Below are 15398 nucleotides of genomic sequence, written 5' to 3'. Positions count from 1 at the left end.
CTTAGGACTTTCTAGGAGGGAGAAGAAGGAGCGGGGACATGCTGTGCTCAGGGGAGGAAGCAAAGAATAGGCAGGGCAGTGGTGGGGTGGGAAAAGGCAGGGTGGGGCAGGGACTTTGGGGAAGGGGTGGAATGGGGGTGGGGCGAGAGCAGTGCAGGGGCGGGGCGAGGGGAGTCAAGCTCCCACCAGGTAGAGGAGAAGTCGACACCTATGCAGTGGTTACACACAGTTACTGGTACAGGTAGTGCTCCAGAAACCATGTTGCTGTGACCACATCAAATAAGAGTTTTGCAAACCGCTTACAAAAGTATGGTCTGTTATACTTGTGTGGCCAGGCCCTTAGGAGGAGAAAGGAGATAAGAACTACAACCTGAGGAGAGGTGTATGTACAGATATGTGGATCATAGGGGACACTAATACTGGTGAGTACTTTCCCTCTAAACTGCGCGGCCACGCAGCAGCCTATTAAGCAACGCACAGGCACTCAGGGACATGGCGAGGAGAGAGCCTCTCCCCCAGCCCCAAACCTGCCTCCATATTGGTGCACATAAAATTCAGTCCGCACGTGCGTGGGAAAAATTAGCGGCAACACTGTTGGTGAGACACCTGAAGCCAGAATGGACAGAGACAAATCTCAAGAATTAGTAATTTTGTAAATAATCTCATCACCTGTGTTTACATACTCCTGCTGAGTCTAATTTGTCAACCCTTTATTGCCTGATTAGACTTTATCCCCATTTTATGGTCTTCTAAAGATATTCACCTCCATCCCACAAGTCTCCTTAAAAGCACTGGCAAGAGAAGGACACCTGAACACACTAACAAATACAAAAGTGACACCTGGAATGAAGGTACGATGAATGCAGGACAGTCACCAGCACTGGGGTTCTGCTACATTTACAAGTGATTATGAAGAAACACTACAAAGGAGAGGTTTCTTGTAGAAAATATACCTATTGGACACACATGTACCCAGAAATCAATCAGAAGCCTGTTCAATCCTTTCCAAAAAAACGAAGGAAAAAAGTCCCATTCAAATTTCCTTCTCTCTTAAATAGTAAGGTTTTTAGAGCAGGGACCGACTCCTCCATCTGTTTGCACAGCGCAAACACAATGCAGCCCAATTCTGACTCAGGTCTTGCTGGTCATAGCTGTAATGTGAATTCAGTATGATAAAAATTCATTGCACTGGTTAGTCCAGCGGACGTTATTCCAATAGCCCCAAACAGCTACACCCAGCAGAGGCAGGAAGCAAAATGTCCACTATTACAGGAATTAAGGAAGATGGGCAGCTTCCTCATCTGAAAGTGCCCCAGTCTGTTCCATGTCTTGTTTATGTTATTTGGAATCCTGTATATGGATCTGGCTTTTTTCTCAGATATGTTTTAATGTTCATCTTCTAAAGATGTGCTGCTAAGAGTCCATAAAGGAGGAGAGATAACTTCCTTTGGCCCCCACTAAACAACAATAAAACAGAAAGTTAAGTTTTGTGTTACTGTTACTGCTTTAAAAAATACATCCATCCTTGACACCTTTAACATGCGAGGCTGAACTAAAACCTGAGCAGACAGCATAATGGTTCTCAGGCAGCTGAGGTGGAACATCCATTGTGAACAATTAAAATGCACTGTTTCTCTCCCTACAGGCACTTGAAGCGTTTAGGCTTCAGGCACTGTGCTTCCCGAAGACCTAGCAAACAAGTAGCTTTCTCCAAGAACTGACTGACTTGAATGTGTTATATTTGGACTTCGCAATCTGGGCCTTCAAACCACAAATGGCAGTAATAATACAGTCATACAGCACAAAATGTAGACTGGTTAGGCTGACCTGACTTCTTTTCTGTAAGTCCGCTACATTTGCTGGGTTTCCACACCCTAAACTTAGTGGGGCACGGGGCCCCCTGGGGGGCCACAAGCAAGTTTCCAGGGTTCCGCCAAGCAGTGCCAGCATTAGACTTGCTGGGGCCCATGGCAGAAAGCCGAAGCCCCAAGGAATGGGGCTGGGAAGCCCGAGGCTCTGAGCCCTGCCACCCTGGGCTGAAGCTGAAGCCTGCGCAACTTACCTTCACAGGGTCCCCTGTGGTATGGGGCCCCAGGCAGTTGCCCTGCTTGCTACCTCCTAACGCTGGTCCTGGCTTTTATATGCAGAAAAACGGTTGTCATGGGACAAGCGGAACATGGAGTTTTTATAGCATGTTGAGGGAGCCTCAGAAATAAAAAGGTTGAGAACCCCTGCCCTAATGGACACCCTCCCTTTTTTTCCCCAGGTCACTCTCCACTGCTTTTAACTACTGAGACTGCAAATCAGATTATTTCTTAAAAAATGATAACCCAGATAAATCTGCTGTTTTACAGTCCTGGCTGAATCCACGTCAGGATAAAAAACTTAGTCCAATCATGAGTTCTCAACCAGGGGGGCACAACACCAGGGTTTGTACACCAACAGGTGGTCAGGGAGTTGCCATCCCGTGCCCTTCCTGTATGGCTAAATGGGAGAAGGACGTGGGCTACACCTGAGAAGAATCAGCTGGAAGGAGGAATACCCAATACGGAAAAGGCTGAGTACTACGGATCCAGAGGAATTAGGCAACAGGAAATCCACTTCCTTTTAGGCCCACAATGATGGAATTAAAATAGTGAGCTGAGGGGGAACGTGGCACCCATGAATACCGGACACAGGTTCCCATCTTTGGGCACATGCCACTAGGAAGCTTTACTACTTTACCTACATGAGGGGAAGCCAGATGAAATAATGAAACCTTTTTGCTGACAGTTCATGTCTGCCTCCTTCATTTTGTCAGTCAGCCCTGTCACTGCCTATCCCAGCCCCAAAGCATAAATCTCAAGCTGTCACACAGTGACATAGTCACACAAGCTGGCCGAGATATACATGGAGTGACTGACAAGATAACCAAGGAAGCCAGCATCAGGGAGGCAGTTTTTTCTGGGAGGGTTTAGAGAAGGCTGGCAAAGTGGCCTGGAGGCCAACAACACTTTTGCTAGTGTACTGCTCTCTAGTCCTTCAGTCTGGGCAAGGGTTTGACAGTGCCTGGTTATATATACATGGCTAGTTAAGAAGTGACAGGGACAATACCTTTTTTACATCTGCTATCCTTTCCTTCTTGCTGGCTGGTTTTTCTTTGGTTTCAGGTGGGGTCTGCTGGGATTTCGAACCTGTTGACTCGCTTTCAGATTCAGACTGGCTTTCGGAGGACTCTGAGCTGCTGTTTGTCTCACTGCCATGCTCACTGCCCTGTTCGCTCCCCTGTTCGCTTTCAGATTGGCTTGCAGAGTCGGAGCCAGAGGCCTCTTCAGATGCTGAGTGACTAATGGTAGAGAAAGAAGGAATTAATTTTAACTGCACTACAATGGCTAAGAAATAACCTCTGAGAAAACTTTAGCTGTATCCAAGGTACAATACTAGGCACATTTTAAAATGCCTAACTAGGAGTGTAAATTCCCATGTCTAACAAGAATATTCTGCACTGCCACATCAGAATCACATCCAGATGCACTTGCTCTCCCAGTGGAGGACATACGTTTGGTACATGAGGGAGGCAGATGGACTTCATGTCACTATCCAGTACCCACCTCTGGTCAACTAAAGCACCACGGATAGGCTGCAGAAAGAACAGCATCAAGGCTGCCTCTGGGAAGCCCACTCTCATTGTAAGGACTTGCTCTGCTCAGAGCAAGATGGAGCATGGCATGCTGGGATATGTAGTCTCCATGGCTCACACCACCAGATTAAAAATGAGTGTGAGCAAGAGCTTTGGTATAGAACTCCATCCCTTTCCAATTTAGCAGCCAAATTAGGACCATACCAGATCGGACCAGTACTCCACCTGGTCTAGTATTCCACCTCAGAGAGGGACCTGTACCAGATGCTTCAGTGGTAATAATAAGATACGCCCCAGAAAAAGCAAGTTCAACAGTGGAGTGTTGGAAAGGCATTTTTATATGTGGTTGGCTGGCTGAGTTGCTGAAATGGTTACATTACTGCTGCTGGGATTTCACTTATTGTGTTATTAAAAACGTTAGGGAGTGTAGAACAGATGTCTTTTTATTGTTTTTAATCAAATCAAACAGCAAGAGACAATCCGTGTCTGCTCTAAGTGGGAGCATCTGATTTTCTTAGGTTCAAAACGGCTTTTCATCAGGTATGTGAGTTTAACTACAGATACCAAGTGTTTTCACACATTTCATTCATATATGATTTGTAGTGCCAGGGGTATCCAAAGGGAGAGAACAGAGGTCATGCTGTATTAAAAATCCAATAATTCACATATTGCCACCAGAGGCCTCACATGGCAGTGCCCATCTCTCCTAGAGCTAGTAGCAGGCATTATATTTTTGTTTCATTTTCCATTTCCCCAGCCTCTCAAACCTCAACCCACTTGCAATCCAACCAACGAGGAAGAAAAATTCATTACAGCGCAGCAGATTATGCACATGACAGAGAGGGAAGAAGAGCAGCTAAAGTCAAATCCTGGCATCACATCCGGCCCTACAACAAACTAAAAAGAAAGTTGTGAAAATAAGACTACAAACTCTATGGGACAGACACGATCTTTTTGTTCGTTGTTTGTAAACAGCCTAGAATACTGGAAGAAAAGAGTCGGCACAGTTCCAAGAGGGAAATGTAGTTTTTAATTTGTCCCCTTTTATAAAATGATAAAAGAACAAAATGCATCTAGTTTTTGTCCAGATTGATTAATTTCTGCAGTATCAGTACATTTAAAAAAGGCAGAAGCAAGAATATCATTATATAATACAATGATAAAATTACATAAAACCAATGTACTTTTGCACTGTAGCTCTCAATAGACACAATACAATAAAATTCATAAATCTTGCCACATATAAATAGAAAAGATTCAAATATGGAAATAAAAAGGGTCCTATTTTTAAAAGGAATTATTTTATGAGGCCTTGTAAAAACTAAATCTCCTTCCTGTAAAATATAGGTCTTCTACCCACAAAGACTATATCCGCAGCCAGCCGTGAATAAATACATCCCAGTCAATTGCCTAAGTGCAGCAAATCACGACTGGAGAACAGAACTGCATTTTCTCAAAGAGCTGGCAGAGGGCAGCAGTGAAACACTGCATGAAAAACTGCTCCAGAAATTCCTCCAGTGCTGCTGGGCACTCAGCCAGACTTCCAGTCACCATTTTAGAACACTGCTCTTCCACCATCTTATGGTTTGTCCCTGCTCTTGTGATTTCTGGTTTGTTTTGTGTCTCAAAATGGAAGAATTTGAAATCAAAAGAAAAAAAATTAGCTACAAGGGAAGATTTCAAAACCTGGAGAAGACAAATGAACAACTTCTAAGTAATGTTTAAAGATGAGCTCATTAAAATCTGTTTTACCTACTTCAGTTTGGCTTTAAAAGTGGGAGGAATATGAAATTCAGAAGCTGTTAACCCCTTTTCCCCGCTCTGTCCTAGGAGAACTGGAAAAACAAGACTTCGTCATTTTTCTCTCCAACACCCCCGCTGCTTGTGCCGCCACTTCTAGTCCACACAAAACACAGGTCTTGCTAAGATCATTTTATGTGCCTGTACTCAAAATATGTCACATCACCTTAAATCCTTACATTTTGTCATCACCTCAAGTTCAAGTTTCTTGTCCTCACCACCTTCCAGGCTCTCCCCATCTTTGCCCTTGCTTATTTATTGGCTCAGCTCTTTGCACATCGCCCCCCTGCCGTAACCCTTCTGCCCCGCTCCCTGCCCCATCTGTCCACTTCTCTTGGCATGTCCTCACTGAATTCATTCCTAATGCCACCCCCTCTCCTCTTTCACTTGAAGCTAGCCCACTCTAGACCCATTTACTAGCAATTAGGGCTGGTTGAATATTTTCTGCTGGAACTGTTTTTTGTGGAGAAATTGAGTTTTCAGTAAGACAACATTTTTCAAGAAAAGAACCTGCTTTCTGTGGAAATTTTCAATTTTTAGCCAAAAATTCAAACACTCAAAAACTGAAATATTTCCATTTGGACATACTGACAAGGTGCCTCCTCGTGGAGCTGTAATTCAGTTGCTTCATGTCCTCATTCTCTATTAGCCAGGCTCCTCAGCTGGCCTGCATCTCCCATAAATGCACCCTGGCAACGGACTCCCATGGTGACCCGCTTCCCCTCTCTAAGAGGGGACTATGGGGTGAATTATGGGAAAAGGAGTCCAACCTGGGAGTGCAGTCTAGAGAGGAGAATGGTAGCTTGCAGGCCCGAACTACAACCCCCAGAAGGTGAAGTGGCAGCATTTCCAAATTGAAATATTTCAATGTTTGGCCAAAGTACTTTTGTATTCCACTGAAAATTAAAATTGGGAGGAGGGAGGGTGTCACATTTTCAAACAGCTCTACTAGCACTGGCTACAAGAAGTTAAACAACAATAATGGCTGGGTTGAGGTCCAGGTGGCATAATTGATATTTATTTAAGAATACCTGTTATTCCTCCCTGCAGCCCTTTGTTTGTCAGTTCTGACCTCTTCCGGGGCGGAGACCACATCTACCACAGTGTGGGTAATACCCATAATGCAAATAAGGATTAAGAATAGTGAAATCTCAAAACTGTCACTTCTTTAGAGAGAGGAATCAGCCATACATGTTTGCAGATGTGTATGTACATGAATATACACTTGCTAAAAATACTGCAGCTAAGTATGTCATATTTCTTCATTTTCTAAGATTGTGGCAAGCAATTACCTTTTTAAAACCCTCTGAAACCTGTTAGTGAAACAAAGGGCACATGCTTGTCAAGAACCACCTTTACTTTCATATTTTAATTAAATAAATAAATTTAAAGTATTAGAAAGAAAAGTTCATTCTAACCATCTCCGACAATATCCGGAAGCAAATATACTTCAGCCAATAGGCAAAGAGTAAGTATGTGTTTGGAATCAGAGGGGAAGCCGTGTTAGTCTGTATCAGCAAAAACAACGAGTCGTCCTTGTGGCACCTTACAGACTAACAAATTTATTTGGACATAAGCTTTCGTGGGCTATAACCCACTTCATCAGATGCAAGTATGTGCTTGTTAATCTTTAGAGCTGTACAGAATTAAGAGATTGAAGTCCGAGAGAGAATCCTTTTTGGACACTAAAAATGGGCATCAGAGTAAGGCAACTTTCAATTACACTATGGGGAAGAATATATCTGAAAATCACTTTGGGCCCAACCCAACATCCACTGAAGTCAAAGGACAAACTCTAAGTGTGAGCTGGGCTGGCCCCTTTATGGGGAGTGTATCTACAAATCTAGATCCACCAAGACTCAGAAAAGATGATTCCACGTTTCCACAATGTACTCCAGACTGTAACTCTTTACTCATGAGGCAAATATTTCTGATCTGGGAAAAACTGACCCACTGCTGAAGAATAAAGGAAATAATCCTATGCTTAAGAAAGAACTAGTTTAACAGCAACAATAGGACCTTACTGAGTCACCTTTTCGCAACAATGCATCTTCACAAATCTGCAAGAAAATTGTAGAAGGGCTAGGGTGTCATGACGACTGCTCTACCATTTTACAGCTGGGCAATACAACACAATTTTGTAGTGTTTTTTTTTTTAATATATAGATATAGATAAACTGCACCCCAAATTTCTTTGCATGATGAAACTAGAGAGTGAAACTGAGTAATATGTTTTCAGAGGGCCACAGAGAGGTTTTTGGGGAGTCTGGGGCAAAATCTGAAACTGAGGCCTCTTCCTCCCCCCAAAAAACCCCACAAGAATGCAAAAATGCACAGACACTTGAAGTAGAGACAGGGACAGCACTTGAAGAAGGCAGCTTACTTTCCAGCATATACACAAAGAAGTCAAATTAAAGCTCCCTCTGCAACCTTAGTTCTAGCATCTCCTAACTTTTGAGTGGTTGACTTTAGCTCTTTGCCTTGGTTTTTGTTTGTTTGTTTCTTTGAAACAGTTTGTGTGTCATTTCCTAGGTTTTATAAAAGGCAAAGTGATAAGATTGATCATATAAAATCATATTGTTCACCCACATCAGTAGTGTTTAAACCCCAAACCACACTTCACACCTCTTCATTTGAGCTAATGGTGTAACATGCAGCAGCAACAAGCTATTATCCTGACCATGCACCATTCACCAGATGTAGCAGCACACATTTTTCCAGTGGCTTACACAACTATTTGGTAGACAGTAGCAAAACGTTGAATATCAGGATTCCTGGATTCTATTCCTGATTCTGGAGAGGAATGTGGTCTAGTGGTTACAGACAGCACAACTAAGCATATTCCTGGGATACATGGAGCATGAAAGGCAGCTTGAGAAAGTGGATGAGACTTGGAACTACCCCAATTAGAGAAGGTTTTATTCCCAGCCTGACCTGACCTTATGCAAACTCTGAGGTACGTGATCTGTAAAATAAGGTAAATGATACTTGCCTGCCTCCTAAGGCAAGGGTGTGAGGCCTTGCTCAATAACATGGGTTGTGAAGTACACACCAAAAGAAAGGAATGCTTCAGCTCTTCCTCTTCACTATGTGAGGGCCTGCATTTCATCTTTTGCTCTAGCTTTGCACCTATGAGCATGTTTGGTACAGATGAAGCTGGGGGAAAGAGAGGGACAGGGGGAAAGAGAAGAGGAGGAGGGAGCTCAAGCATGCTTGGTGTAAATGGAGTCTTCAGAGATTTTTAGGAGCAAGCCTCTACAGAGCACGTACAAAATGTGATTTCCAGAGGCTAACTTGAGAAAATGTGGATGATGTTCATGAGCACAACAAAAGGCACCCCAGTTTGCCCTCTCCAAATATCCAGCTCCTGCTCCACAAGATGGAGGGTCCAACACCCTTTCAAGAAAAATGTATTTAAAAAAACCCCGAAAACCTATTTTGCCCAACTTCATTTTCAGTAAAAGCTAAACCATTTTTGCTGAAACTTTCAGAAGAAATACAGCGTGAAAGAGAGGAAGTATTGAAAATTTCTAACAGAATTGTTAAAGTTTGGCAAATTTATAAGCATCTAAAAATAGCAGGTTATAGCAGAACATGTTAAGCAAACAACAATAGACTTTTAGTACCAGCTCTAATGTCCAGTACTGATGAGACTGTAAATTACTGCCTATGTTTTTTATTTTGTTTGTATATCACCCAGCAATAGGGTCTTTGTGGTGCTACTAGAATATAACTAATTATTAAAGAACTATATGCTCACAACTGGCATCCTAGCTGTCACCATCCTTGTTCCAGTTTCAAGGCTAGCTGGAGATCGATGTTCACAGAAAAGCTGAGCTTTCAAGAGATTTTTTGTGAAGCATTAAGTGAAAGCACCATCTTTTGGCCAACACTGTCTCCCTCTCTCCAAGATAGGTTTAACACCTAAGGCTCCAGAACAAGCACTTACTGAGCTAAATAAATGGTTCATATTTGCATACCTCTCTCTAAAGTTCTCTGCTTTGTAAAGTATGTTGGGATATCCTGGACTGACCGATTTTATAAATCTATTATATACACTACACCTACATTTACATAGTATAGCAAAACTAGCATTCTGTTCAGGACTGGAATAGCAGGGGGTGTTGCAGGTTACAAAGTGAGGTGCACTTGTAGAGTTGTGTAGAGGCCAAAAGATAGGGAAAACAGGAGATGCTGCTTATCTAGTAAAGATGCACTAATAAAAATGAGCAGCGTGCCCATGAAAAAGAGCTTTATTACAAAGGAAGTCTCTCACCCACAACAGAAACAGATTCTGAACTGCTGTCCTTAAAGGCACAGCAAAAGTAGGGTTTGTATGAGTAGTTCTGAAGAGCATTTTGATACAATGTAGAATTTTCATTCAAACTCGCTGCCTCTGACCAGGTCTTATTCATATTAGACAAAGTTAAAGCAGGACTCTACTCTGAAAAATGACCTCATAAATGGCACCTTCTTGCACAAATCTGCTCCTTTTGTGCCCTTCTGAATCATATGGTCTATTTTTACTGCTTCTTACTCATGTCACACGGCAGAACAATTTCCCAGAAGGGAGTGAGCTGCATATTTCTTCTGAAGTATGAAGAGAATTGCTTATGAAATTTCAAACAGTCACCCATGTGTCACTGAATACCTAATCTGACTTGCAGTAACTTTATTACTTATGATGACATATTAGAAGGAAAACCATCTTAACTTTGCAGGGCTTACATTTCAAAAGTGTATTCATTATCTTGGAAAATGGAACATATTTGCTATAGGGATTATTGAGACACCAACATGAAAATCCACATAATTTTTAGTCCCTTTTCAGAGCAGAGTCCTATTTTAAGAGCTGCTAATTGACTTTAGGTTTGCGATGTTTATTTTTCATCTTCCTTTATAAAGATGTATTGTCTTTTTCACCATTATAGGCATAGATTTAGAGTAGGGGCCGGCAAACTTTTTGGCCTGAGGGCCACATTGGGGTTCCAAAATTGTATGAAGAGCCAGTTAGGGGAAGCTGTGCCTCCCCAAACAGTCAGGCATGCTCTGGCCCCCACCCCCTATCTGACCCCCCCGCTTCTCGCTCCCTGACAGCCCCCCCCCCAGGACTCCTGCCCCAACCTCCCCCTGCTCCCTGTCCCCTGACTACACCCAGTCCCCCCGCTCAACTGCCCCCCCGCCATGTCATCCAACCTCTCCTTCCTGACTGCCCCCCCAGACCCCTACCCCATCCAACCACCCCTGACCCCGACTTCCCCCCCCCCCACCGCTCCATCCAACCCCCATCTCCTTCGTGACTGCTCCCTCGAGATCACCGCCCCCTATCCATACCCCTGGCTCCTGACCACCACTCCGAACTCCACTGCCCTCTATCCAAACCCTCCCCCCTCACTTCCTGCCCCCCCCTTTACTATGCTGCCTGGAGCACCGGTGGCGGCGCTACAGCTGCACCACCCAGAGCATCAGGACAGACAGCAACTCGGCAGCTGCACTGCCCAGCCGCACAGAGCACTGCACCAGCAGCACAGTAAGCTGAGGCTGTGGGGGAGGAGGAACAGCAGGGGGAGGGGCTAGGAGCTCAGGGGCCAAGCACTAGGGTCCCACAGGCTGTAGTTCACCCACCTCTGATTTACAGACTGAAGGGAAAATGATCACACTAAAAAGCAGCATTTGAGGTACCGTCACACTGTTTCTGCCCAATCTCTTCATTATTTGACACTAACTGTCTGATAAACAGCTTTGCCTTCATCAAAACTGGAACCATAAGTTGCATACCATACTGTAAGTTGCAGCAGATCTCTCTGGGAGAGCGCTCTCCTGTCAGCATAATAGCTTCTGCTTCTCACAGAGGCGAAGTAATGTCAGCGAGAGCGTGTCTCCCACCGACACAGCACCAGTGTGGCCTGCTTTTAGGACGCTGTAACTTGCGTCACTCGGGGAGGGGGTGGGGGGCTTTCACACACCCCTGAGTAATGTAAGGTACATCAACTTAAGTGGTAGCACAGACTAGCCCTGAGAAACTCCAAAGACAGACTCTTCCCAGTTCACTCTGAGTGAAATGGTAGACTTCAGGGGTCTGAGAGACGGATCTCCCCTTCCCCAAGGATGTGGTGGGGTCTGAAAGTACTAATGTGTTTAATGTTCACCAAGAACAGCATATAACTCAGTTGTGACTGCCTCTCTGTTCCCACTCATGCAGCACCTACTGTTTAGAACCTTATAATACAGGTGTGGGCAGACTTTTTGACCACACCTGACCCCTATCCACAACCCTGCCCCCTGACCACCACCCCGAACTCCCCTGCCCTCTATCCAACACCCCCATTCCCCGCTCCCTTGCCACGCTGCTTAGAGCAATGGTGGCTAGCAGCGCTGCAGCTGCGCCACCCAGCTGGAGCCAGCCACGCACTGCACAGCACAGAGCACCGGGTCAGGCCAGGCTCTGAAGCATTGCTGCACCAGAAGCTCGCCGCCCCGAGCTTTGTGCCAGCAGCAAGCACAGTGAGCTGAGGCTGCAGGGGAGGGGGAACAGCGGGGGTAGGGCCAGGGGAAAGCCTCTGTTATAATACCAGTGCATAATGGGAGATGAGACAATATCTAGTAGCCTGTCTTTTTGCCTATCTGGACCCTTGGGATTAGATAAAAACAAGGAGTCTGGTGGCATCTGAAGAAGTGGGTTTTTACCCACAAAAGCTTATGCCCAAATAAATCTTAGTCTTTAAGGTGCCACCAGACTCTTCGTTGTTTTTGTGGATACACACTAACACAGCTAGCCCTCTGATACTTGGATTAGATAACACAGTTCCCTTTAGGAAAGAGACTGCAGGACAGAAGCTATTTCATACATCACTCAGTCATTTTAACTGCCACTTTAGCAGGTTTGTTTATCCATGTCAGCACAGTCAGCATGAAGCACAATGGCCAGTTCAAAAGGGACTGTATGTAGTCAGCCACACAGAGCTGTAGTGAATGTGCAAATGCTTTAGGGGAAATATGCCCAGCAATGGGCGTTTCGCTCAAAATGGCTAATTGATTTTAGTATGTGCTAGAAAGAGACTTTTTTTTTATATTGTGCACGAAACCCTGACAAGTCTTATATTAAAGAAACAGGCCCTAAAAGAATTAGCAAAATTTGGATTTAGGCTTTCCCCCTTCATTGTTTAAAACTTCAGCCAGTTACATTTGTGTGTCCAGTGCAAAACCCAGAAGACATGGGTTTACCACAGACACTGGGGGTCTGCTGTACAATTCTATCACAAGTGATCTTTAAAGGCAGTTTTGGCTGGAGGAGTTCGGACAATAATCTATTCACGTGCATCCCCTGCAGACATCGTGTGACAGCCATACCTCTCCAAATACAGTAATGATGAAAGGAGATCTGAAAAGGTGGCAGATTCACAGTTAAGAGGTGGGACTCCCTCACAGAACAAAAAGCATCCAACTGTTCCTACAAACTCCAGTATTAGTTTTTACAACATATTAAAATAGAAGGAATTATGTTGATATTTCTATGCCTAAAAATGAAAAAAAAAAAAGGAACACATGGAAGCCTAAACACTTACAGCTTCACAAATATTTTAGAGCAGTAAACAGCTGGCAGAATCTTTCCACTGTCACATACAGAATTGGTTCTGGGTGAGGCAGGGTTGGGGAATAGCAAGCAATGAATTGTTCAAAATCACTGCTGTAAAGTACCCAATACTTAGCAAAACACTTCACACTTAACTATCTCAGAGGCAGATGGCTAAATAAATAGGTATCCTGTCATTTCTTCAAACGGCCGCTATATAATAGAGGTGAGAGGCACTGAAGGAAGTGGGGGGGAGGGGGTAGAATGACATTGCTCAGGGGATTGATGATTCAGTTTCTAAGGGCTGGTCTACACTGGGCACTTCCATTGGCTACCTCTCTCAGGGGTGTGAAAAATCCACTTTTGAGAGATACAGACAGTGCTAAATTAATGGAAGAATTCTTCCATCAGCCCAGGCACCACCTCTCAGGGAGGTAGACAACCTACACCAATGGTAGAATCCCTTCTGCATCTACACTGAAGCACTACAGTGGTGCAGCTGTAGTGCTAGAGCAGTTTAAGTGTAGACATACCCTTGTTAATTGACACTTTGCCAATATTACCCCCCCCAAAAAAAAAAATCAACTCAATATCATGCCAGAGCATTTAAAATGTAGTGGGTGCAAAAGAGTGTATGTCTTCAGTGCAGTTAGTCTGGCTCTGGGCATTGGGTCAGCCTAGCTCACAAGCGCTGAAATAAGTTAGTGTTCTCACCTGGTGCTGCACTTCCCCTGTGTGCTTCTAAGACTCCTGGGGGCACACCCAAGATTTGTCTCTCTCTGACTTTATCTGTCCTGAGCAGAAGGGGGAACTGCAGAAAGGCAGGGCCTTTGGCACGGGAGAACTATCAGCATTTGACTGATTTAGACCTCACTGCACAATGGGCAGGATGACAAGTAAAAGCAGAACCCAGGCTCTAAAGATATATCGCCAGCTGTGAAAGCTAGCCTGTGTTGAAAGCATCACTAAACTCAGGCAAGAGGTTTTATGTATGGATGAGAGAAAGTATGGGGCAACATGCTTAGGGCTTTGTCTACACTTGAAACTCTACAGCAGAACACCTTGCAAGTATGCAAATGTAGCATTTCAATGTAGATAAATTAAAAAAATTATTAAAGCTAATGTTAAAATTATAATATTACCTATGCCAATGGGAGGAGTTATCCTGCTGGCACAGGTATTCCCACCTCCCGGAAAGATAGATTCTTCCACCAACCTAGCACTTTGATCTTAGCTCCAGGGAGCAGAGAAGCAATATCTACAAAAGGGACTTAAATCATCTTAAAATATTGCTCAGGGATGTGAGTTTTTTATACCCCTGAGCAAGGCAGCTGGGTCAACTTAATTTTCTAGTATAAATGAGCCCTTAGTAGGCTGTGATAAATGAAGACAGTTTCTGTAGGATTATGAAATCACACAGTTGATCTATTTATTCTTGTCTTCCATTTATGATACATAACACACTCAGGCTAATACAGTTAGAGAATACAGTGTGATTATTTCAAAGAAGTCTGAATTAAGTTTTTGAGCGTTAAAGAAACAGTTCATAAATATTTAAAACTATTTCTAACTTCTTGCAGTTAGTTTACAAGAATTCTGTATATTCTTTGCACAGTTCTAGCGAAGCTCAAAAAAGAAAATACAGTAGTTTAAAATCTGAATCATGTATTTGTAATGAGAAGTTACTTCCTTAAAATAAAAATGAACCCTCCCTCCTTTGCATTTCATGTAGATTACATCATAATACAACTAAAGCAAATTTCTTGCACATTATTTTCTCTGCCTCTGCACTGATTAGCATGGATTGCTTGGTTTTGTTTTTTTAAAAACCCTTCAGATTAAAAGTGAGTGGAAGATTGAAAAGTTTAAAAAAAAAACAGAAAAACTCTGCACAGCCATGAAGAACCAAATTCTGTAAGTAAAAAGCACTCCCAGTAACAACCAATTAGATTGTAAACTGGAGAACCAAAAAGAAGGAATTTGTAGCCAGAACATGCTTAACAAAATACATTTTGAACATGTCCAGCATTGCTTGTCCTATGTTTTTGTTAAAAGGAGTAAAATGTGACCTTGCTCAAAGCATTTACACATTTACGGGGCAAGTGGGGAAATGGGGCTTCATCCATTTAAGATTTGTAAATTTATAAAAAATGTCCAGCTGTTCAAGGAACACTAAATGGTTAAAGGGTATCTCAAGTTTAAAAAAAAAAAAAAAGAATCAAGGGAAAAAAATCTACTAGAAACGTCCATAAAGAGGATGTGAGAAAATTCATTGTAGATCTACTGCATGCATGCACTCTCTCTCACACTGGAATGAATGCTGTGCATGCAAACGCTGTTTTCCCTGCTGGCTGAGCAGGCAATCGCTCTCTTGCCAAGAGTGGGGGAGGTTCTGAAAAGCAAGCT

The 15398-nt window shown here is 43.5% G+C and overlaps 2 protein-coding genes across 8 annotated transcripts in view; one reads left to right on the top strand and one right to left on the bottom strand.

The window, feature by feature from the left end:
• Positions 1 to 15398, top strand: part of LOC127058035 (F-actin-capping protein subunit alpha-2-like) — a 348126-nt gene that overhangs the window by 182691 nt on the left and 150037 nt on the right. The gene's annotated exons all lie outside the window — the stretch shown is intronic.
• Positions 1 to 15398, bottom strand: part of CHD2 (chromodomain helicase DNA binding protein 2) — an 88425-nt gene that overhangs the window by 68000 nt on the left and 5027 nt on the right. For 5 of the 7 annotated variants that reach the window (XM_050967381.1, XM_050967384.1, XM_050967385.1 and 2 more), the window contains one exon: positions 3094 to 3325. The exons of 1 other annotated variant lie outside the window; for it this stretch is intronic. In XM_050967381.1, the coding sequence (XP_050823338.1) occupies positions 3094 to 3325 (232 nt within the window). Of the gene's footprint in view, positions 1 to 3093; positions 3326 to 15398 lie in introns of those variants that run through there. One more of the 7 variants, XM_050967388.1, reaches the window with a different exon arrangement.

Source organism: Gopherus flavomarginatus, chromosome 9, assembly GCF_025201925.1.
Source record: "Gopherus flavomarginatus isolate rGopFla2 chromosome 9, rGopFla2.mat.asm, whole genome shotgun sequence".
Lineage (NCBI taxonomy): Eukaryota > Metazoa > Chordata > Testudines > Testudinidae > Gopherus > Gopherus flavomarginatus.
This window is presented reverse-complemented; position numbering and strand designations above follow the sequence as displayed.